This window comes from Bombus affinis, unplaced genomic scaffold, assembly GCF_024516045.1.
Source record: "Bombus affinis isolate iyBomAffi1 unplaced genomic scaffold, iyBomAffi1.2 ctg00000900.1, whole genome shotgun sequence".
Taxonomy (NCBI): domain Eukaryota; kingdom Metazoa; phylum Arthropoda; class Insecta; order Hymenoptera; family Apidae; genus Bombus; species Bombus affinis.
In genome coordinates, this window is record NW_026109426.1 from 1 (window position 1) to 25,674 (window position 25,674).

General features: G+C 33.0%; 1 protein-coding gene and 1 long non-coding RNA gene across 14 annotated transcripts; one reads left to right on the forward strand and one right to left on the reverse strand.

The window, feature by feature from the left end:
- Positions 1 to 14,054: 14,054 nt before the first annotated feature.
- Positions 14,055 to 14,662, reverse strand: LOC126928383 (uncharacterized). The gene is made up of 2 exons (XR_007716594.1): positions 14,514 to 14,662; positions 14,055 to 14,397 (listed from the first exon to the last, which is right to left on the reverse strand). It is a non-coding gene; the product is annotated as an uncharacterized LOC126928383 (long non-coding RNA).
- Positions 14,663 to 17,389: 2,727 nt separating this feature from the next.
- On the forward strand, positions 17,390 to 22,042 carry LOC126928384 (omega-amidase NIT2-like). 13 transcript variants are annotated; one of them, XR_007716596.1, is made up of 7 exons: positions 17,390 to 17,404; positions 17,519 to 17,777; positions 18,048 to 18,770; positions 18,858 to 19,004; positions 19,576 to 19,765; positions 20,208 to 20,376; positions 20,656 to 22,042. XR_007716596.1 is itself a non-coding variant. In XM_050744141.1 (4 exons), the coding sequence occupies exons 2-4, from the start codon at positions 20,289 to 20,291 to the stop codon at positions 21,130 to 21,132; spliced, it is 414 nt and encodes a 137-aa protein (XP_050600098.1). In that variant the 5' UTR covers positions 19,453 to 19,765; positions 20,208 to 20,288; the 3' UTR covers positions 21,133 to 22,042. The 13 variants fall into 13 exon arrangements, 3 of the variants coding, with proteins under 3 accessions (XP_050600098.1, XP_050600100.1, XP_050600099.1); XR_007716598.1 differs by having other exon boundaries at positions 18,048 to 19,431; XR_007716597.1 differs by having other exon boundaries at positions 18,048 to 19,355.
- Positions 22,043 to 25,674: the final 3,632 nt, after the last annotated feature.

Below are 25,674 nucleotides of genomic sequence, written 5' to 3' on the forward strand. Positions count from 1 at the left end.
ACATCCGCCCGAGTCCCACATAACCCAGTGATGCGGATCACTGGGTATGCGTAACAGCATTTTCCCCTCCTCACGCAAAAAAAAAAAAAAAGAAAAAAAACTATACACTCTATCAATTTTAAGTTGATAATTTCGTTATTATATAATTTTTCTTAGTCTAAAACTGAATCCAGGAAGAAGAACTTTCATCCAATTACATACTTCATTAATTCATGAATTGTATTCGTTACCGTACGTACAAAAAGAAAGTTGACTGATATAAAAATTCAAAGGATAGAACTTCTAAGCTCGCGATTGGAAACAGATTCAGTTCAATGGTTTAATTTGCCATTTAATTGAATTCTCTGGCAATTTCAGCGAACTGTGGGCTTTAAAAGTGTCCCGCATTCAAACGCAAGACTTCTCCTCCACCTTTCTCTTTCTTTCAATTCCAACCTCAAGTAATTGACCTATTAATTCGACGATATATTTACATGCTCGCAAGGGATTCAAACAACTTCGTTGCGTTAAATTCGCAATTATAACCAACAGGAATGTCTCAATCAATGTGCAGCTCGAAACAAATAATAGATAATTAACTTTTCAATATAACGATTGATATGTTTGATGAAGAAAAATGTATGAATTTTTAAAAACGTCTCCTAGTACATTTAGCATTTTTATAGTAAAAACTTAGAACACACACGCACACATATACTATTCCATGAAATGATTTACACAGCTATGAGTCTAATCCTATCATATTATAAAGGGATGAACGAACTTTTCCTAATAAATATAACTTTATACAAAATCTTGTTTAAAAAAATTAGTTTTTTATTCTCACTAAATTAATTTAATATCAGAATATATAATTTTAGTCGTTATCAAAATTTTATGTCAAATGCGTTCATAGATATATATATAAATAAATGTCTAATCCTATGTATTTATTTCAACTGAAATCTTAACTTAAATATTTATTAACAATATTCTGACGAATATGCAATGAAAGATAAAAACAAGTTTATTTTTCCTATAGAATGTCTCATGCTTCTTACTCATTTTATGTTTCTCGTTGTCAGTGCGTAACTACTTATCAGCCGCATGAATGCTAAGTTTTACTACTGAGAAACGAAGAGACATATAGATGCAAATATACGCTATCTCGCGTGAAAAAACATCAGATACATTAACCAGAAGGAATATCCGATACATATAAAATTCATAGCGTAGTTATTTATACATACGGAATATTTCTTTCTGTATGAAATATTCTTTCTTCTGAATTCTTATTATAAATGTATGTCCATTTCCTACCTTAAAATGTCTCTCCTTTGAAAAACTCCATTTAAATATAACGATCAACAAAATATTACCAATAAAAATATTGAAACGAGATGCTGAAAGAACCTTTTAATGAAGTACAAATGATTATTTCAACTTTAATTCTGTTAAATTTGAATTGAATCATTTATAAACCGAACAGGTGTATAAAATTTTATTGCGTAAAAATCGTGAAGCTGAAAATTAGGACGAATAACGAATGAGTAACCTAGTTTCATTAAAAGGTACGTGTACGCCGATCCGTGTAACAACTTCGACACTCCAATTATTATAAAGCATGTATCCTTCAGAGATTTTTTGCGCGAACGCAAGATACCTTTTACACGTGCAACTGAATAAGTGGAACGTGATTTTCGATATTTCTTCTTGTAGAACTTGTAACAACGTAACTGTTTCACGAATATTTTCCCTGACACTTTTACAACGATGCGTAGAAATCTCCTTTTATAATTAATAATTTCAGCATTTCTCTGAACAGTTTCGTTGCGATTAAAAAATATACAAAGCTTACGACGTGCTTGTTTAAAAATATTTATATGGAACAAGATTTCGAATTTGTCGCATCAATCGCGATCTCAGCAGGTGTAAATTAATTCGTTCTAATGAACGAATAAATTAAACGACTCGTGACAAAAATTATCCTGTCCATGTTTGTCTTTCTAAAACTAATTCAAGGCGAGTTAAATGAATCGCTGTGTACCCTATTCGCGCAGCATGTGTTTTAACGACCAGCATGCAAGCGTTAACGGTGTACTTTAGTTTCTCATGGTTGTGTTAAGCTGGTTGCTCTTAGAATGAGCATATACTTACCGCAGGAATTGAACAGCGGAGACGCCCGCAAGATGTTGACTTCGAATTGTAACATATGCAGTGTATGCAAATCCAAGGTCCCGGCACATACATCTGTCCATGTAAGACAGATCGTCCTTCGAAATCAGTACAGTTTCCTCCTAAATGCACTGAAAACGATTACCAGCGTCAATATCTTTGTCACTCGACAATCGTACGCGCAGTTACGCTAACCGTTTTAACGCCACGCAGCGTGATCACTCTATTCGCGTACCGTGGTAAATTGTGCCACGATGTATGGTCACGATCATTAATTCGCAACGCGCTCAAGCGTGCTCGTCGCGAGTCATATCAGAGTTTCCTCTCGTAATTACTCGTTTTTCAAATAATCATAAACCAAATAAAAAAAAAACCAATATAAAAAATTACCTCTTGAATCGGAAAACCAAATCCTGCATTATAGAATGTTATCACACAAACGAAACGCAGAGCATAAATATTTCGCAAACTTTTGAGTGTTTGTTGTAACGCTTCCAGTATAACCGATGAAATGAAGCGCGAGCACGTCGAACGGTATATTTCGATGAAAAAAACAGGATGAAAAAGGGCAGCGCGATCGCGTCGATCGGTACTACTCGCAAATAAATAAACGAAGCGCTATCGCGCTGCACAGCACAAACCGATACGGAGTCTTGAAACATCCGACACTAAAACGGTTAATAACATTACGAAAACGACCGTACCAGGAAATTTTTGTTCAACGGATCCGCATTGCGGCTATCACGATGCTCCTTCGTTGCATCGATGCTTCATCGATGAGATTAAAGCACCGTTGAAATAGGTTATTCGATTTCTTACATGGGCAAAAAGTTTTTATATCGTGTTTGCTGTTTTACTTCGCAAGTGTGCTTTACAGTATACGTTAGAACTCCAAGTCGAGCTATCCGAGTTAAAGTCTCTTGAAACTTAAAACGGCACTTAAAGGATATAGGTATAATAGAAGGTTCGTTTAAAATTCAAAAGTGTATATACGTACATATACATTTGAATAAAAATAGCGGATAATCTCAAGTAAAAAAGTAGGTTCGTGTTAGTAAAATGGTTTCAAAATACTTGTCAAAAGTCAAACGACTTGACTAATTAAGAATGGATGTAAGAGATTGAAAGCAAAGGGCATCTAAGAGTATCAATTAAGTAACAAACTCACGGTGACAAAGAGGTTTTCACTCGCTCGAATTCAAATAAATCGGTTAATTTGAGCGAAACTTTAGGTGCACGAGAAGCGACACGCGTCCTCAAGGACTACGAAGGTTCTACTCGAACGAATGAAAACTTTTCTCTGGCCCGGTGTGTATACACAAGACGTGCGAATTTAAAGTGCAGATTGTATTAATTGAAATAATTGGTTGGTTTGATCAAATTAATCGTTTTAAGCTGAAATGACGAAGGTCATCCAAGTAATTGATGTCCACTGTAATTATTTGTTAATCGCGCGTGGAATCGGAACGATTCGACCTCGTTCCAACGCGAATCGTTACTAAGGCAGAGACGGCAATTAATAATTGTCGCGTCATTTGTTCGATCGTGTTCACAAATTCAAATACGGCTGAGTGGCGAAAACCATTTATAACACGTCCCGTACCGCGTAGGTCGTATACATATCTCAGGATGAATTTTTCGTACTTCGCCGCATATATTCTCCATGTCAGACATACCATAAAATATTTCGTGCAATCGCGTATTCCTGTCTAATGTCAGGAATTCTCTTTCCATAGGTCTGCGTTTTCCATATTATCTATTTTGCTTATCAGTAAACATTCTTACAATTTGTGATTAATACTGTACGTACAAGAACGTTAAGTTTTTGACGTTGTAATATTTCACATGAAATAATAATGGCTGTATATCGACTAACTTATTAATTAATTAAATTCGTGTATATCAAGTTTCCTATCATTTAATACTTTCGTGTAACTACAGAGATTTGATACTATGAAATGAAATATAAAACTTGGTAAAAAAACGCGCTTCGTTAGGAAATGAGGGTAATGATGCAAATATTTTTTGTAGCCATTATATAGAATTTCGATGGTATAATTAATCAGTATCAACTTACCAGCCCCTGACGGGAAGAAAGTGACGAAAATAACCTGCAAGCAGATGAGAATTGCAAGTATTTTCGAGTACAGGTCCTTCATGGTTGTAAAAGATCAGGGGATGTTGTCGCTCTAGAATAGGCGAAAATCAGCTGTTTCAATAACTGCTTTGTGGGCACTGGAGTGCGTAGACCAGAAATATCTGCGACAAAAATCAGAATACATTTGTTTTCACATGATTCGATCAATTTTGTGTAGGACTAAGCTGATTGAACCTAACACGGGATAATTGTCCAACTTACGACCTTAACAAGCCCGCTTGATTCTCTATAAGTGCTTGAAATTGATGCTTGTATTCTTTCCAGATTAACAAGCTTTGCCCCCCCCCAACCCCCTCCCTCTCTATTTCCTTAGATCGAGTTAGACTGCCACAACATATTATCTTTCTTCTTTTCTTTTCTTTTTTTTCGATCTTTTAAAGCCTTAAATCGCTGGTTATTATAGTGTATACATTCAATTACTCTGTAAGTCGTAAGTACATGTTTTACGTTATTTTTTATTTTCCAGCTAAATTCCACAAAAACAAGAAATATACTTCCAACGTGTTTTCACGTGTCTCTAGCAAAGATCTGAAAAACAAGTTGCGGCGCAATTTAAAACGACAAATAGCACCGTGTGTCTCGTTGTGGCAACGCACGCTTCGTCAGCTTTTTAAAAGCGCTCTCTGTCTGCTTTTTTCTCTCTTCACCGCCTATTCGTTTTTTCTTAACGAGTGAAACCGTTTTTTACGAGGACGGGAGCACAGAAATGACGTACTGGCAATTCTGTTTCGTGATGACACAAGCAGCCCGGTTTCAGTGAATTAAACCTGGCCCCAAGCTTCCAATTATCTCTCCTTCCTTTCCTTTATTTTTCCCTTCTATATCGAGTTCAGGTTTTCTAAATTTCCATTACAATCAACTATGGCTTTTCTCTATTTTATATGTTAGCCGATGATTCATGGCAAAAACGTCGGCTGTAAAAATATTTGGAGTTGCAACAGCAACAAGTGTGTTTTCTCAAACAGAAAATATTGGAAGCGTACTCGTTGGCAAAACAGTTCACGGATAGTTCGTCCTCTGCTTGTTATTTGTTTCAATACCGTTAGCAAATAAATTCATGAAACATAGTGGTGTCGCATAAATTGAAAATAAAAGCTTTGCGTATACTTGGCAGTTGAACTTTGGCTATTATACGTATGTTATATATGTAGTATCGTGGACAAAAGGCCTAAGATATCTGCCGAACCATAAACAATGCCGCGAGAGCCGCGGCATCGTCGGGTACATCAATGTGTCGTCGGTTCTTTTTAAGTGGATAGTTTCGTGGAAAGGGCCTGCGTGACTCTGGCCACGGGCGTTTCGGGACACGTGTCCGATAGGACGGGAAAAGACAAAGAGACGCTAAAGGCAGTGTTAGTTGAGAAGCCGGAGAAGACGGATGCAAAAGGTGTGCAGAGTGTGACTTGAGAAGCGAGAGCGAGCGAGTGTAGAAGCGGAAGAGTGTGAATCGGGAAGTCGGAAGCCGTCTATGAGAATAAGACGTACGACAGCATCGTAATCATTTCGTTGCTTCGAACATTATTTATTAAATCAAAACATCATTACTTGTCCTTTCCTCTAAGACCCATTAAGATACTACATATATATATAATATATATATATAGAAGATTGCTTAGAATTTGGAGCTTAATAACATATGTCAAAATCATTGACATTAAAGAAGGTGAACCTTACTTACGAAATTTCCTTCCGTCAAATGATACATAAAAATTGAAAAAAATAATATACATAGTTTTGACTTTCTTCCGCATTATAATTTGAATCACTCGATTTATTCGACTAAAGATAATCAAGCAATAACCTCACTTTACACGTATTCTCATCACGTGAAATAGATCACATCAGGGATTTTCAAAAGTCGATGGAATATTAATGGCGATTAATTATTTATGGATGTATTCTGCACGGTTAAAGCAATCGCCTAGTGAATTATCGAGTTCCAGGAATATGAGCGGTAAACAGGATTGCAGCTATAAATGACTCTCTAACGTGTATATTAGAGATGAATTTGATCATTTATCCTCATAATATGAAATACGCTTTCAAGTGGAAATCATAATTAACAATTTCTGGCAGCGAAAAGTAAATAAATCGATACGTTTAAATCAATATTAGAATTTCTTAATATTTTTATCAAATATTTTTATCAAATATTTTAACATCGTAGAAGTGTCGTTGGAGAGAAATATTAGGTTGTTCCAAAAGTTTCTTTCGGTTTATAAAGAAATGATAGATGTACGATATTTTTTGCATTATATTATTTTATTCAATTATGTGCGATCCACCTTTCTCCAATTTAATATAAAATAACATAAAACAAAAAATGCTGTGTATCTATCATTTCTCTATAAAACGAAAGAAAATTTTGCGAAAATATAATAGAAATTTAGCTTTAACACAATATAAAAATGGATTGTTATGCCCCTAGGAGATAAGAACAATATGATTAATATTAATAATGAATACGTTAACGTAACGAAAAGCAGCTTTTGCAGAAGGCTATAACCTGAAAATGTTTACTAAAGAATGATAACATGAATTTTCTTAAGTACCCCATTTGATACTTAATCTGCTTTGTAAATACTGTACGTCCTAACTTTGAAAGAATGCAATTTTAGCCAGAATGTTTCAAATTACCTAGCCGTATTGTTTCCTTGTAATGTAATTTATATTTACATTATCTCGCGTAATTCTTTCCACTTTATTGACTTCTAAACGTTAATGTAATATAATTTTTATAATATAATTTTAATCGAAGTTATTTAAAATTTGTAGTATCTCATCCCTACTAGAATAATATTAACAAATGTGCAGAGCTCAAGTCGAATAACACCGGCTCAGATAAATGATCATCAAACTTACTTTTGTTATCGTCGATGTCAGTGATTTTGAACCAGCCAACGTCCATGGCAATCAATATTATTTAGCCGGTCTTAACGCAATGTAAAAAGCAAAAAAAAAGAGGGAAGGAAGGAACAGGGAAGCAAAGAGATAAAACGAATTTTTCATTTTCTCGAAACTAGATCGAGTTTCAAGCTGCTCGTAAAAGAGTCTGTAGCCAATCCGACTAAATTCGACGAACCGCGCTTGAAAATTCCCAGAGAACTGTGATAACCATCGAAATCTGTACAATTTGTCGATTCATCGCTTGATTAAAAAATGGAACAAAATGAGGCTGATCAGCCGGCCTTTCAACTTCTAATGATCCCTATCGTTTTACCCTAGGTTGAATGCTACGATATAAGCCGAAACAGCTATAAGTAGGGTTCACGTGATTGCCGCCATCTATTATTCACGCGTTACACATTCGCCAGACAGACGCGTCTAACGGTTGACATTGTTTTCTACCCTCAGTTCCAACGCAATTACGTTGCTACGTGCAATCAAGTCTCGAGTGAAGCTAATGATAAGTTGTTGTTCGATCCTACACAATTACTAAAATTATTCAAATTAAACTAATTTAGTCTAAAAAAACAAGTAATTTCGTTATATATTTCCTTTCATAATAAGCCATGGTTGGAATATAGTAGCTGACGAAAATATTCGTATATTTGTAGAAACATTTTAGGGCTGTATTATGCATAACGGCACTATAGAATTAATACTGTAACAGAATTCTACTATCATGGTTATGCTGGTAATATTCGAAACAAATCTGAAAATCTATGTAGATGTTGTAAGATATTCAGTACGAGTACTGTGCATTACTGGTATGTACATAATCACGACGAGATAAGGAAGGTACTGTTCTCTATTGCTCATCGCTACCCGTTGCTAGTAGCAACGTACTATGCATATATATCTCGTAAAGATTTTAAATGTAGCCAACGAGACCATTTTTAATATTTGACTATCGTGACCCATTACAGTTTCATCACTTTCGATTAATTGAACACGACCCGCACCTTAAGACTAAAATACACAATATAAGTATGGCACAGAAAATCTTTTAAAATTTACGGACGACTATTTATGGTATTTAAAGGCAGCAAAGATAATAATTAGCTGCGGATTTTCCTCGAATCGTAGCATACAATATGGAATCTGATTATTAAAAATTACAGTGGAAATACAGTGGATTTCCATAAGATATTCGTGCTTGTGGCATTTTGGAAATAAATTCTTAACCCAAATGGACGACCTCGATACTCGAGAAATTTTGTGAAGCTGACGTCAATGGCGATATGTACTGTTGTTGTGCTATCATTTCATAGTAAGCTGTATTGATTGCACTTCTATTCACGGAATTGATTTATTCCACACAAAAGTTGACAACAATAATCGAAAAAAGAAAAATATATTACCGCCTTTCACATCAGCATACACAAGCACATAGGATTTCACACGAATATACACACTTGTAAATTCGACGAAACGATCAAATTTAATTATTTTTCGATTTTTCGGGCATCAAGTACTACATCAAACGTTACACATCAAACGTTAAAATACGGCGAGCATACAAAATGTACAAACCACTCTAAATTAATTAACTTTGAACGTTATTGATTAATTAAAACAAACCACTGTTGCGTTGAGTTTTACATTTTAAAAAGTTGTTATCCGTTTTTTGCTTTGTTTAAAACTAAAAACAGGACTACGTTCATTGTAAGTCGTAAATATCCCTTTTATTTATTTAAACAAACAGATATTTAAACAAACAACTTATAAATATATAATTTATTTACGTATATTTGTAATATCTGTTTTATAAATTTGTACAACCATTTATCCATTTATCTATTTTATTTGCATATAATTTTTATAGACTTTTTTTTCTTTTTTCTTATTTTTTTTTTTTTTTTTTATTTAAGAACGAAAAATTGTGATTCTATTTTAAGACATGTCAGACTGAAGCGATACGCGATATATATTTCTATTCGGATTTCACCGTCGTCGTAATCGATGCTATTGGAAACGTTTCACGATAGACGTCTTACAAGCGCTTGCAATGTCCGTCATGTGTAAGGCTCTACCACTGAATCGCGGCTGCCATTTAGTGATTAAGGTCGATCACTTAGAGACGTTAATCCGCCATAATGGTGAGCAATACATCGAAGCCATTATTGAAAGCATAGTTACGCGTTAATTTCATCGATCTTATTCACAAATAGAAGTGTACAAATTATAGGATTTCCAAATATTTAGTTTAGTTAAAAGGAGATATGAAAATGACAGGTATATTCAAAGGATAAAACAGAACCGTACGATTGTAAAGTTTCAAATCATTATAACTATTTAAATTTGAAAAATCTTACTATATTTATACAATATATTTTTATTAAGAATGGAAGAAATTTCGAAAAATCCGCCAACACTTTTTACTATCGTCTTGAAGCACACCATATGTTAAGCTTCTTCGTCGTTACAAATTTTATCGCGGATGTAACGAACGTTTCGAACATGTAGCACGCACGCGTCAACGCCTACATTTGGATTTTAAATATATGTTTTATGCATTAAATGTATTTGTACTTTCTTGCGCAATTTCTTTTAATTTGTTACGATATGGAGGGTTTAATTACGTTTAAGATATCTATCTGAATCCTTTAAATTCAATGTTCTTTAAAACATTACGTTACGTAAAATAATCGTTTTTCCACTTTATTGTATCATAAAATAGTTACTTAAATTCATATTACTTAAAGAATCTTCCTACAGAAAGAATAAAAAGAATAAAAATCCTATATGTTAAATTTTACGTGGTTGATGGAATACATAGCGATGACGAGAACTAACTACAGACAACAAGAAACTATTAGCGAAGGCAACTGGTGACTATGAATGTCGTCTTTATAATATGTGGCGACTAAGGAGAACAACTACCAACTACGGATAACAAGTAACAACCAACTGTCTCGTTTCTAAGGGGCAACTAACTTGCAATTATCCTCCTTTGATGGTTCCTGTAGCGTGATATACGTCTTGAACGTAGTTAAAGAATATGGTCGCTGCTGAATGGCGATTTGACAGCAAGGCGATCCCGCCAGTTCAAAGCTTGACATTGCAAGCTACCGAAGACCATTAATCTTGTTATCGAATATCTAGCTTTCAGAAGAACCCTTGTGATATGATATGACGTCATGACATTTTTATGACGAAGATGAACAAACACCGACCTCTAACGAAACAAATTTTTATTAAGTGCCGTATGTGGGTTGCAGGCCGGCCAACCAAGGAAATTTATCGAATGTATAAAGTAAAATATATACGAATATATTGGATATATCATAAAATGCCCGCGTTATATCGTCTAAAGAAAGCTAAATTTAAGGAATTAAAAAATTGAAATACCAATTATAAGAGAGTTAATTAAATTCAAACCTATCGATGGTCTCATAAAGACCTATATTTCCTGGAAATTGATATCTTTCGAATTCTAAATTCTCCTTAGAAAGTATCATAGAGAAAATATGAAACTTGAAAAGTACATCACGCTGATGCCTCGATAAACCGTCGTGTCGATAAATCCATGTGTCCGAGCGATGAATTTTCCCCAAACAACAAAAAACTGAAGGGAAATCTTCTTTGAAGGACGTGACAAAAGGTAGGGGAAGCGGGAACAATGATCACGCGATAAACTGATGGTGTACGTATAGAACGTGTACGTATAGAACGTTGCGAGAGAATTATCGAGAAACAAAAAAAGAAAAAAATAATCGTTGGCCGGCGCGACTATACGCTGTCGACGGGCAAACAGCGACTGAGACTAACTGAAACGAACTCTGTCGCAGTACGAGCACGGGCTGCGTTCGCGGGTCGATCGAACACGTTCTGCGCCTCTCCTCGGCACCGGCGTCAAAGCCACCCCCGATGGCTGCAACGCACTGGTGCACTTGGTGGTCCTTCCTTTTTCGTGTGATATTATACCAGCATCTGTGATGCCATTTCAAAGACCGCAATCAAAGCATTAAATGCCAGATTAAAGCGACGCGATAATATTACCCCAATATTCGTCCGTAAATGTTACCGTATAGATGTTTAATGCTTTATTATGCTTCGATAAAGCAATAACACAGAAATAATTGCATTATTATGCTTCGAATAATTTACTATCACATGAATCGTTCCACAAGAAAACATATGTTTCACTTTTCCCCGTAGTATGATTGTAATTTATAACAAATATTTATAATTTATAATTTAAAATATTTATAATTCACTGAAAGTATCTTCCTGTCACGATTATAGGCGTAAAATGTCAAATTAAAAGTACCAAATTAAAAACATATGGTATCCCGAAACCAAACGTACGACATGGCGAATCACGATGATACGATAAAAATTGATCTATGTCTTGATTTATTCAAACAGAACGAACTTACTCGAACTTTTCCAGAATAAACGATTTATCCGATAATATCCGTCACTAGCTTCTCTTCCTTCAACGGTAACAACTGACACCGAAAGCTCGAGAGACCCGAACGGTGAGACGTACCCAGAAGCAATGCAGTTACCTGGGCAAAGAGTCCCAAAGACCAAGGACGTAGGAAATTTCGAGAAACGGAAATGGAAACTGGAGTGGCGCGTCAATCAGCACTGACGGAAACTAATAAAAATGGAAAAAACCAAACTAATTCGTTTCACAAATTATTAAAACGATATTATTGAAAATTTCACTCGATTTTCTCACTGCACACGTCAATATTTGTCGAAATATCAATATTAAAAAGTTAATAAAAAAAAATATCCTCTTTCTTCATACCTGTCTTTCTCCCGGGCGGCGAAGGAATACTAGAATGTTCGAGAACAACGGATACTTTTTGATTTTATCTCAATATCAATTTCAATCTTTTTAAACGAAATATAATCTGAACGATGAAACGTTTGATCAAATAATGTTCTTCGTTCGATGCTAAAGGAAATTGAGAAGAAACATCGAAAATTCGTTAATAAAACGAATTTCTTTGTTTCTGTTAAATAATAAACTTGATATACGTATTGGTTTTTAAAATCAATATAGCTAACCAATGGGCACACTTTTAACAAGGGTGATGGAACATACCAAAAATCTTTCAAGATGGTCTTGGCAACGGAAGAGTCGAAAATATGACAATTATGAATGAAAAATTCTAATATTTTACAGCTGGCAACGATAAACAACTCCAGATATTCTCCTAATTAATTTACAACAAATTCGCGTATATGATCGATAGCTGACGTCACTGTGTCCCACAGCCCTTGTAAAACGATAAGAATTTCCTGGGAAACTTGTAGCCACGAAATGAAAAAGATGATAAAACTTCTAACAAGAGTACTGAGACGAGCAACTTTGTACTTACCCCTTCGGAGTAGGGAACGTGATTAAACGTCCGCGAGTTCGAAACTTTTGTAAGTCACTGCACGGCCGCTGCTTATGGTGGAAATGTAATAGATATAAGTACAGAGCGCGTGAGCGAACTAAAAACGCGATATAGGGGTAAAGAGAGAGACCGTTCCGTCCTTCTCTAATGCCCGCGTACTTGTACCGGAAATGTGTAACAACGGTAAACGAGCGCCGTCAGTGTCCACTAGTGTGCATGCCTGATTAAACAAGGACAGAAAATGCTTATATACAGCCTTCTCTTTCTATTTCCATGTCGCATCCATCTTACTATACAGTAGACAGGATTCGACTATTCCATCATTATATTCGCACCCTGCTTACGTGTGAACTAACATTGCCATGACAACAAATCGTTCGTCTCCTGTTTGATGCTCAGTTTTCAACGGAGTTGAAGGGAAACTTTATAAGAGAAAGGAAGTGACGGATTGTCTCAAAGTAATAAACGAAAATTCTCGTAACTATCGAAAAACGATAGTCAATACAAGGATATCATTATCACATTTAAAACTATTACAATGAACGGTGATTTATCGCTGCAAGGTACCACAAATAAGATATCTCATAATTTGCGAAAAGACTTTGGAACTTCCATGACAGTCATGAGTGTGTTTTGTCATTGATTTGCCATATTGCGTTTTTCACAATTGTTGTTCATTTTTTGTGATATTTTACACTCGCACATAGTATCTATGATTTTTTCTTTCGATAATTCTTATAATTATTGTCAATAATTAATTATTTATAACCATTTACGCTGTATTATATATCATTAAGATTTATCTTTGCACGTATCAAGATAGTAGATAACAAAATTATGTTTATATATTTATATTATGTGTATATATTTAGATATCTTCTTAGTTGCAATTTTTTCGAATAATATCGGCGACCAATCGAAATAGAAATTAGTGCGGAAAGAGGGGAAGGAACCAAAATTTGAAAATCGACATCGGTAACTCAGTAGTTATAGAGTAACTCAATCGATAACGTAGATTAACTAGTTATAAATGAAAATATATTTAAATTCAAACTTTAAAAATTAGAAATTAAAAGGCAGAAGGCAAAAAATTATCGCCGAGGATTTATATAATAATAAATAGACAGTACATTCTTTTTGTCTGTCTTACCTAGAAATAAAACAGTTAATTGATGATTATCGTATAGTGTGTACTCATAGCATAAAATTTGTTCAATGAATTAAAAATTATATTTTTTAGATATGTAGACATTAGCGATGTATTAATCCGGGAAGCTCGTCTACCTCGGAAATATCGAGTCTGCGACAACGTCGATTTGGAAATTATTCTTACAGAATATGAAAATTATTACAAGATGAAATTCCAAAAATATCCTATATTGTGCAAGAAAATAACTGAAAAGGAAATAAAGACGAGGGAAATGACAAATGCGAACAAAGTGTAAGAATTTAAATTATTTAACACTATTCAACGTTCTCAACGTATTCAACGTATCGATTACAATATCATTCAATCTTTGAAGAAGTAGTAAAACGTGTCAAATCTGTTAGCAAACAAACGAGAAGTGAGTCTGTATCTGGGTCTGTGAAAGGGAGGAATGCACAACAGAAGATGAGGGGTGATGCTACGGATGATATTAATCTCGCAATGACAGTGACATCAATTTTCGCCAATGAAAGCGATGAATCTTCATCAGAAGAGGAGAGCTATTTAACATCTTAATGGAACAATCCACGCAATCAAAGATATCAAAATAGGCTCAGAAGCTTTATATAGACAATCTGGAATTATGGAAGATTATTGAAGACATTTCATGCGTAAGTTATTTTCGATTAATATACGTATTGTAAATACTGATTTCAGTAAAGCTTTAAATAACGAATTACATAACACTTACGGAAATTAATACGGAGATTATGCGCCATTTCATCTTTGTATTGTCGTAGGAAATCATACTGACAAAATTAAATGTATATTGGGACAACATCGTAGGCCTAGAGGAATGTAAATCTGCTATTAAGGAGGCCATTGTGTATCTCCTCAAGTACCTTATCTTTTTTAAAGGCCCATTTTCTCCCTGGAATGTCAATGCACCTTTTTTAACATAACGGCCAGCTCATTGGTGAGCAAATGGAGAGGTGATTCCGAGAAGTATATCCGTGTAAGTTGATTTCCTTTGTCTATGAAGAAGAGATTCTGGAATATATCATATATAATAATAATCATATATAAATAGAATAGTTACATTAATACATTTGTTAAACTGAACAGGTTTTATTTGAACTTGCCTATAATTTTTCGCCTACAATTATTTTTATCGACGAGATTGACTGGATAGGCACAAATAAAGGAGTAAACTGTACATTGTCTGAACCTGCAAAGAGATTCAGATCAGAACTTCTTTCTAGATTGGATGGATTAGTATCTAACGAAAATTCTAATGTAGTTCTTTTGGCTGCAACTAATTGCCCTTGCTATGTATATCACGCTATTTCAATGTTTTCTAAGTAGAAAATATCTTAATATCATAATTATTCATTATCTTAATCTTAATTATTGTGTTGTGCGGAATATTCCTTTGTTATTATTAATATAACAGAACAATAATATTTATTGTAAATATATTATTAGGGACATTGATGCAGCTTTACGCAGATGCCTTGAAAAGAAAATATACGTATCATTACCAAATGAAGTTACTCGACTTGGTATGTTCAAATTATACCTTAGCAACCAGTTATTAGAGAATATGGATATTGTAAACCACATAATAAAATCTACTGAAAAATATTCTTGCGTGGATATAAAATTGCTTTGTAAGCAAGCATGGCTGCTCGAAATAAGTCCAATATGGGAAAAACTTGAAAAAAAAAAAAAAAAAGAAACATCTGTTACGACTTTGAAATATGAATTAAAGAATTATGAAATAATAGCAAAATTGTTAAAAAACAATGTCACCTACAGTTACGGATGTGGATAGATATGAAGCGTGGAATAAATATGTATGCCATAAGAACATATTTTAAAAAATATAAATGCTTATCATATAAAAATATAAAAATATAAAAATATAAAAATATAAAAATATAAATGGTTATAAATTATTAATATAATTATCGTTCGAAAAATTGTTCGTGTGCGTGCATGTATGTGTGCGCACGCGTTATAAACAAGTTTGAAATGTTCGTTCTACATATATGTATACGTGGTATACATCTTCCCTTATAATATATAATATGTGTAATCTGAGTGGTAATATCTCCACGTATTACATATGTGTTAGTGTATTTTATCGATAATCTGTCTTTTATTTCCTTTTATCTTATTAACGCATGTATGGGCGCGTATATGCGCCGGGCGAAAGCTATGGTTATATATGGGATTGTTAACAAATAAAAATTAATCTAGGTGTTATTAAAGAAATTTGTTTCACCTTCTAAACTTTTTGATGATTGGTTTACTTTGAATATTTTGCATATTTTTGCATATCATGAGCATTTTGTACATTTCTATACATTCAAACTTTCTATGAATATAAAATGATCCGCACTACTATCTACTTCATAGTATACTCTATACGTTTAAAATGCTCCATTAGAAGCTTAAATCTATCAAAATACAGCTCCTAGGGAAATGTGAATTTTCACATGAACACATAATATCGATTTTCTCATTGAAACGTATAGGCAGGTATATACTAGCATAAGCCACCTTCGGCATTTGGCCGTATGATGCAGCACTAGCTCTGTAACATAGAAAACCATAGGCGTCAGTTCTTCTTATTTCCTCTTTGATATATGTTTACTTTAATGTCACTTATTCAGACGCTTGATACATTGTCGGAATGAAATTTTAGTAATGTGCAAGTAATTTTGAGTAGATTAATAAAGTATAATAAGATATCAGATTCATGTACGTAGATTCAAGTGACATCAATCTTTATGTCTAGTATATACATGTGTATTGATCTATAAGTCAGTGTTAAAATAACAAATAAATGGCAGAAGAAGGAAAGAAGATTTCCTTCGGTTTTGCGAAATCTATTAAGAAACCTGTGTTAAAAAATGCTATTCCACAAGAAAAAAAGAAAGTTGATTACATTGAATGCCTTGATGAGAAAGGTATTAAAGTAATAGGGTGAGTTCAAAAAGTAAAATTTATAATCAAGAAACATATAACCTCAACCTAACCTATAAAAATCACCAATAGCGGAATATATATATTTGAAAACAATTTTTTTATTTCAATGAGGAAGAAAAAAAAGATGAACCTCTAATTATTCCATTACTAGGTTCAAAAACCTGGCATGATAGAATTCTTAATAAAATAGATGCAGACATTTTCCTTCCGAAGGCAGATAAGGAAAAGGTAGGAGACGCTAGTGTTAACGAGGCAAAATCAAAGCTATCTAATGGAAAAACATCGCCAATAATATCAATAAAGAAAGAGCCAGTTGAAGATAGTGAAAATAAAGTTGTTACTTTAGAAGAGCAAGCGACTAAAGAAATCATTGGGGAACTTAAGTCAAAGAATAAATATGAAACTAAAACAAATGATTTAACTTTACCTTTAGTAGAAGATGAATCATTAAGAGGCAAAGAACAGGTACGTTATCAACATATTGATGTGCAATGCACAGATGTATTACATTTGCATATTATAAATATCGTTTTGTATTTTTCAGTCTACGTTAGAAGATTATGAAAAAATTCCTATTGATGCTTTTGGTGTAGCAATGTTAAGGGGAATGGGATGGCAACCAGGAAAGGGAATTGGTTGAAATGAAAAGTATGAATTTTACTCTGGATTAAATTAATTATATGTATTTAATACATCACTTATTGGAAAGTAAACAGAGAACATCATTTTTTATTTCACAATCGTTTATTCTAACTATTACAGATTAGTAGCAGCTGTCATACCAGAATTACGACCAAAAGGTATGGGTCTTGGAGCAGACAAAGTAGCATTGCAGAAGAAAAATACAGATTTCAAAAAAGAAGAGGAAGAAGTTAAAATCGAGAAAGGAACATTTGTGAAAATTATAGCTGGAGAACAAAGTAATAATTATGGTCAAATAGAAGGATTCGATGATGATGCAGGAAGGCTCATAATAAAACTAGCTCTTGGTGGAAATATAATATCTGTAAATGAATTTATGGTACAGCCAGTGACTAAATCAGAATATTCTAAGAACTCAAAAGTTCAAAGTTAATATGAAGTGTTAGTTTTTCATTAAGGGACATTTAAGAAAATAAATTTGAATTGACATATACATATAAAGACATAATCGGACATGTAGAAAAACTAATTCAAGAGTATCTGTAAGTGTGTTGTTGCATGCAATTTTTTAAAGGTCCCTTCTATCTTTATATAAAATATGATAAATGTAGAGGTTTTAGATTTCAGTATTTTATGGGGTTAATTTCAGATACAAAAAAGTATGAGGAATATAAGGACAAGGAATCCAAGGGACTCAAGCAAAAGATGGATAGAAAAAGATCAATGTCCCCTGACCCCGAAGACGGTGAAGAACAAAAGTAGTAATAAAAGAAAGAAAATCGGAAGTACGATGCACAATAAGAACAAGTATGATAAAGTGGGGGATAAAAAATCAGAAAGACGAAAAAGGCGCTCCGAATCTAATGATGACAGCGATAGTGATTCTGAAAAGAAGAGACGGAGAGAAAGAAGTAACTCTAATAGTAATGATTCTTATAAATTAAAAAGATTGAAGAAGTCAAAGAAACGTAAGAAGTACGATTGCTCGTCTGAAAGATCAAGTAAAAAACGAGACGACGAGAAAGATCAAGATCTCGATCATTTAGTAGGCAGTAATATTTTCCAGGAACGTATTCGGTCATTTTACTTTCAAGATAAATTGTACAATTTTATTTATACAGATTTTATAATAAAGTGTATTTTTACAAAAGTATATTTCTTTTCTTACCCTTAACTGAAAATTACATTTAATTATAATATGTAATAATGTTTACAATTACATCAAAGTTAATGTCCTAAACTTTATCAATAATTATTAAAAATCCCCGCGTATTGCTTACGTAATGTTGATATCGAGTAATACCATACATAACCTCAAAGAACATTATGATACTTACGAACATCGTTAAACAAGTAGTGCGAACGATGTCGAGTAAGTATTCACTATGTATAAAGTATTTATAAATAAAAAGTATGGGAAATATATAACCGAGTGTATTTAACTTTTCCAACATTTTAGCATTTCGCTTGGCGTTGGTACAACTTCAAGTAAATGAAGTAAAAAGCAAAAATGTAGAGCGGGCAGTTTCCTACATTTCAAGCGCGAAAGAGCATAATGCTGATATTATCGCTCTTCCTGAATGCTTTAATTCACCATATGGAATACGTAATAATTTGTTTCTTTTTCTAATAATTTATTATATGTATAACAACTATATAGAAAAAAGTAAAAGTAGACAAATTACCTTAACGTTCATACTTCCATAAAGATTGTGAATTGACTCGAGAATATAGAATTTCCCCATTTTTATGATTATCGTGATTTTTGTATAAATATATTTTTTAAGATACTAATAATTAGATACTTATAAACTAGTATTATCAATTATTTTGTATTTATAATTCCACCTATAATAGTTAAAAATTAAAGTTAGTTAAAATCTAACTTTATGTTTCAAAAAGTACTAGCAAAGTCGTTAAGTAACAAGTCACTGGTACTGACCCAAATAGCATGATTGTAATTAAACATTTCTAAATATTCATTTTTCATCTTGAACCTGTAGAAACAATTTATTATATGTACTATTATCTAAGTAATTATATATTTAAGTAAATCTAAATATAAAATTTAGTTATTTTAATAATTTAAAAAATAAAAAATTGACAAACATTTCAACCTAATTTATGGTTGGAACAAAGGACAGTTATTTTTCATTAATTGAAATATTGCAATGCAGAATAGTTTCCAAAATACGCCGAGAGTATTCCTGATGAAACGGTGAAACGAGCGTTGCTTTATCGAAGGCAGCTAAGGAAAACAGCATTTATGTAGTTGGTGGTACGATACCTGAAATAGAGGGCGATAAATTGTACAATACCTGTACTATTTGGGGTCCCGATGGAACTTTGATAGCAAAACACCGGAAGGTAAATAATATACCTCCATGTGGCTTTGAAATTGAAAATATTGGGGTGGAGAAAGTGACTCTATCTAGGAATAATTTAGGAATATGCATATGTACATACGTGTACTATAACCAATTCTATAATTTAAAAAATATGTTATAGGTTTATAAAATACGTTTTGATACGAGAAACATACATTTTTGTCGTAATATAATATATAAATTTTTGTACAATATATTTGTTTTGTAATATAAATTTTTCACATAGGAAAAAACTTATTTTTTCTTAAAAAATATTCCTTCTCAAATATTATTAAATGATAAAACTTTTTAATAAAAGAAAGTGATAAAAACGCTGTCAGTTATTAAATAAAAAACAATTAAAGTTTAGAAGTTCGTAACATTGATGTTAAATTACAAAAGTTACAGCAATAGAGTTAGCAACTATATTTTTATGTTATTAGGTACATCTATTCGACATCGACATTCCCAACAAGATTACTTTCCGAGAGAGTGATTCACTCAGTCCTGGTAATTCCCTAACAATGTTTGATGTGAAGGGCTGCAAAATAGGTATTGGCATTTGCTATGATATCAGATTCGAGGAAATGGCACGCATTTATCGGAACAAAGGTACAGTAGCTTAATCGAACAATACTTAACTAGCATGAAAGTAACTATCTTTCTTAAATATATTCTATATAAAATATAATCAATATAATCTGTAACTCTGTATAAAAAGGAGCTTAATTTAAAAAACCAGTATATTCGCTGAAAATGAAATAAATAAAAGAATTAGAAGCACGACAAGAGGACTGTTCTCGCATATTCATAAATTATGGAATATGGACTGTGCAGCTACAAAGTTAACTAAAATTCAGTGGTCTCGTATTTCCCATTTCTCTGTGTTAGGTTGCCAAATGCTGATATATCCGGCGGCATTCAATATGACCACTGGACCACTGCACTGGTCATTACTTCAGCGTTCCAGAGCGAATGACAATCAATTATACGTCGCCTGTATATCACCGGCTCGTGTTCCTTCAGCAAGTTATGTCGCATGGGGACATACACAGTTGACAAATCCCTGGGAGAAAATCCTTTATGATTTGGAAACTCAGGAAAATATGGTGGTCACCGATATCGGTAATTTCCAGCTTAACATTAAAAGCGAGAAATCCATGATGTAATTAACTTTTAGTCTCGTTGGTTCATCGATTTTGCCGGCTCCCTCTGTATTTGTTGAATTTATTAGCAAGCATTACTTATTACTTCGTATGTTTTTCTTTTCTCTCAGATTTGAAAGTTGTTGAGGAAGTAAGGGCTCAGATACCTACATTTTCTCAAAGACGTACGGATTTGTACGACACTGTCTATAAAAAGGAGTAACTCTACACTGAAACAGAAAATGTTTTCTTATAATATTTCTACTACAATACCGTTTTTTTTTTTTTTTTTTTTTTTTATGACTTATTACTAATTACTTATCATTTGTACTAAATGAATAACTCAATTAAGAAAACCAAAATGTTATAAATAATAATCTGTATATCTTGTGTATCAATATGTAATTGGATATTGTAATAATATTGGAATGTCTTTGATCAGGGATATGATAAAGAACACGCGAAGACTACGTTCTTTTGAACATCTTTAATATCCATCATTTATAACATTAAACATCTTTTTAAATATTTAGATAGATTAATACGTAACTCTTTATATATATAAACATTAATTTGAAGTTACAAGCTTAGAGAAATTGGTCGATTAATATTTATAGATCGGCTGTCTTGATGAAAGGCTTAAAGAAAGCAAAAACATAACAATGTCGCAAATATAATTTATAGTTTAACTTCTTTCTTGTATCTGTCTGCCTTTCACGATGTTTTACCAATTACAATAAGTAATTTCGACTTCTTTGCGCTCCGTTTTAACGCATTCGAGACCGAAAGAAATTCATATCAATCAGTAGGCATAATATATATAACTGTACATAATATATTATAGTATAACATAGTATATAATTTTATATTTTAAAAACATGAGGCATAAAATTTAAGATTGTCATCGACTTAAAATTAAAATATGAAAAGAATATTCCAGAGAGAGAAAAGCACAGTATCATTCTAACAAAACATTCAGATCGTACTGACACCCAGGAATCGTATTACAATAAAATCTCGGTCTCGAATGAATTAACACGAACGATTAACATGAAACACACTTGCGGCTTAAACACCTTCGATATCGAGGAAATTCAAACTTTACAAATAAAAGCAGCCTGTTCCTCTTTCCACCACAGACTCTCATACCATATCCGCTCTTATCCAGGCTTTTACTTGAAATCTCTGTCTATTTACAATTTAAATTTACCCGGACCACTCGTTGAGTCGGCAGCCCTTTATAAATATATAATGAACCCAGAACATATACCTGTGCCCCTAGCTGGTATCAGCTCTAGTAACGTTCATACCGGAACTTTCATACGACGCCAATTTGTCACGCGTGAACATCGATTCTTTCAGGGGTCACGGCTTTATGGGATTATATCCTTTAAAGTAATTAAAGTGATACTAATGATACAGAATTTTTTACAAATATTTAATATGTCCATAAAATAGGAAGTTTCGTGCTCTCTTATTTTATATTAATTATAAATTAGTAAGTTTTACATTTGTTATCTATAGATTTAATAAATTATTAAAATTCCATGAAGACATATTCTGGAACACATTAGAAGATTTTGCTGTAATTTACAACGGATGCTCCGAGTACGAACAGGCAGTAAACGAACAAATAGAAATTCAGGCTATTGTGGTAGTATAGCTCACGTGGGATTTTAAGCTCGAATTGGACTTAAACGTTACGATCGTCGTGAATAATTACGATATATACCCTGTACGACGAGCAGAGAATCTTAAATTATTAACGGCAATTCCTTTGTGCAAAGTGCAATTTTATTAACGGCCTGTAACGAATGAACGGCTCGTTTTGAATAAAGTTTACATTTAGAAAGTAAACACAGAAACACATTTTAAGAAACTAAGATATCGAGTTCTACTTGTAAACATCAAGTGCTCTTCGTTTGAGAAGATTACGAGTCTCTTCTTCGATAACGACATTAATTAAGAAGTTTCGATACCGTTTATGACATTAAGATCTCATTAGTAAAGTTATATCATTAAAATCTTACTGTTCCTAGAGAATATAATATAGTTAAAACTTCCAGAGGATCAACAGGTAAAGAAATTGTTGATAAAAGCATTGTTAGTGACAACTGACTGTAATCGATATCTGCTGGGTGAAGTTGTGTGTTCTGAGAATCTGTGTTAATGCAAGGATTCTGTTACAAATCATCAACTAAAGAGCCAGCGGGCACGTCCGACCGATCGATCGATACCACGAACCTCGAATGAATTAACGCTCAAGGTGGAACGGATTTAATAGATCGAGTGTTAGTGTAATTTGACACTTTGTTTACACTTGCTTTATGCAAACAAAGTTTGATGTTCTGAACTCGATGGTTATAAGATCTTATTGAAACTCCAGTATTTCACCCGCACGGTACGACACTTTGTTGATGATTGTCCTTGTATGTTGTTGATACGCCCCATCAGCCGTTAAATTTTGTTCGTCTATCGTACTTTTCTAGCCAGAGGTTTTCCCTGATGTTTTTCCCTACTGTCTAAGTCATCAGGTTTGCAACTCGGGGAGGACAGATAATTCGGAATTTCCCAAAGGAAGGAGAGGTGCCGTCCGAGCCATAAAGGGACGGTCACTCAAAATGCCGAATAGATTCATTTAAATAATTATGAGAAACAAGTAAGTTTTGTAAGCACAAGTTTTCAAATGTTATAGTTTGAATCTGTTCTTATAATTTTAAAAAGACCTTACAGCCAGGATCTCTAAAAAATTCGATGAAAATTCTCATGAGACATCAATTGAAACAATTAAACGCAACAGAGAATGGGTATAATCATATAATTCCTCCCCATTTCAAAATTCATTCATATACATCGATTTTTGTTTTCATATTTGTTTTATGTGTGAAGAATATGTATTTATTGGCATCAAAATATTTTCTGTTTCAATTCCTGGTCATTTTAGATCGAAACTTCCAAATATCGTTGATTAAAAATTTTTTAATTTTTAAAATGAAAGGCACTAGTTATAGGACAAAAAGTTGTTTCAATTATTTGAACATTCTGCTTCATTCCTACAATAACATATTTTATTTTAAATGAAAACAAGAAACAATACTATTGTGTATAAGTTTAACGGAGTGACACAGGTGATTTGTAGCTAACACTGTAGCTAACATAGTTTCTGCAATATACCCTTTAATCGAATAGAAACAAGGGGATTTTAGAAATTTCTATTAACCGACAGTATTGTCAACAAGTTTTAACAATGACTGAAGGTTGCAAAATTAAATATAAAATGATTTATTAATAGCATATGCAGTGTTAAATTTGTAAATAAGCAGTTTATCTTTTAAGAATAACAAAGACACCAGAAAATAAAAATAAAGAATATTCTAATTATATTGCAAACTAACGAATAATGTAAAGAATTTATTTTTGTTATCTATATCACAGATTTTAGGTAAAATATTAATTTACTTATTATTAGGAGATTGAATTTGAAATATAATTATAATTTATAAGGGACACCTTTAAACTAGCAGATATTTGGTAGCAGTTCTCTAGCCTTTGTACAATATAACACAGTTCAGTTTAATTGAGTTTAATACCTTTGACCAGCCAGTTTCCAATTTCATTTATGGCATAATCTCCTGACAATTTCATACCCTTCGAAAGAAACACGATTTTCTATTATTGTTTTACAATCGCGGAATATGATCAGTGTTTCAATTAAGCTCCACTGTTTTAATTTCCCGTCTACGCACGATGTGGGTACACCGTTTTTTTGTTGTTTTTAGATACAAGTGACGAGAAATTATGAAATGATATTTTAAATTTAAACTGATTTCATTCATTGATTTATTGTAGCGACAATGGTAACTTGTTTAAATAAAGATTTTATAAATAAAATATTTAAGGTCTAAAATAATAAATTAACACATGTGAAAACATTAAAGCTGTTACCCTTATTCATGGTCTTGTTGGAACGTGTTTAACGAGCGTAACGTAGGCGTGAAAACGAAAACGTTGAGACTCTTGTGGCGTAAAAAGACTGAATTCCTCATAAAAATACAAGAAACGAATACAAGAAACGTGCACATAGTTTATTCTCGACCTTGGATACATAGAACCAAAAAAAAAAAAAAGAAAAAAAAAATGGGTTTTCTGAAACTTTCGTTTCTCGTGATGAGTACTTTATGATGCAATAAAAAATTTTGTCTGAAAATTATACTCAAGATCAATTTCATGATCCATTTTCTCTAACAGATCTCCATCTTCCACAGCTATAACAAATAATTTTTTCACACTCTATACATTTAACATCGATTATAATTCTGATAATTGAAACACCGAACATCAATGTGTTTATTCACTACGCTAACACAGATAACAATTAACAACTTTGACAACTTCCTGGACACCCTGGGCAATAGATTCATAGCTGGATTCCTCGGCTGATCTCTCCTCTGATCATTCCCCCGTGATAGTAACATAAATGTCCCCTCCTATTGAACCCTTCACTTGTGCAGAGATCATAGAAGCAATCAGTCGCCTAAACCCCAAGAAAGCAGCAGGTCACCACCTAATAGGAAATAAAGCAATCAAGTAACTTCCGATAAAAGGGATTGCACTGGAAAAAAACAAGAGATTAAGAAAAAATTCTGAAAGAGACACAAATCAGTAGTATTATTTTATATTACGTTGCGAATTACTTTTCAAAGTAATTCGCAAGTAAGTAATTTCAAAGTATTTCAAAATATAGAATAAAAAAAATTAAAATATT

What these genes read in the sequence shown, in the direction of transcription:
- LOC126928384 (XM_050744141.1), top strand. Translation starts at nt 20,289, where the DNA reads ATGTTTGATGTGAAGGGCTGCAAAATAGGTATTGGCATTTGCTATGAT. An exon ending in ACGCATTTATCGGAACAAAG is followed by an intron (nt 20,377 to 20,655) that starts GTACAGTAGCTT and finishes TCTCTGTGTTAG; the next exon opens with GTTGCCAAATGCTGATATAT. An exon ending in TATGGTGGTCACCGATATCG is followed by an intron (nt 20,890 to 21,040) that starts GTAATTTCCAGC and finishes CTTTTCTCTCAG; the next exon opens with ATTTGAAAGTTGTTGAGGAA.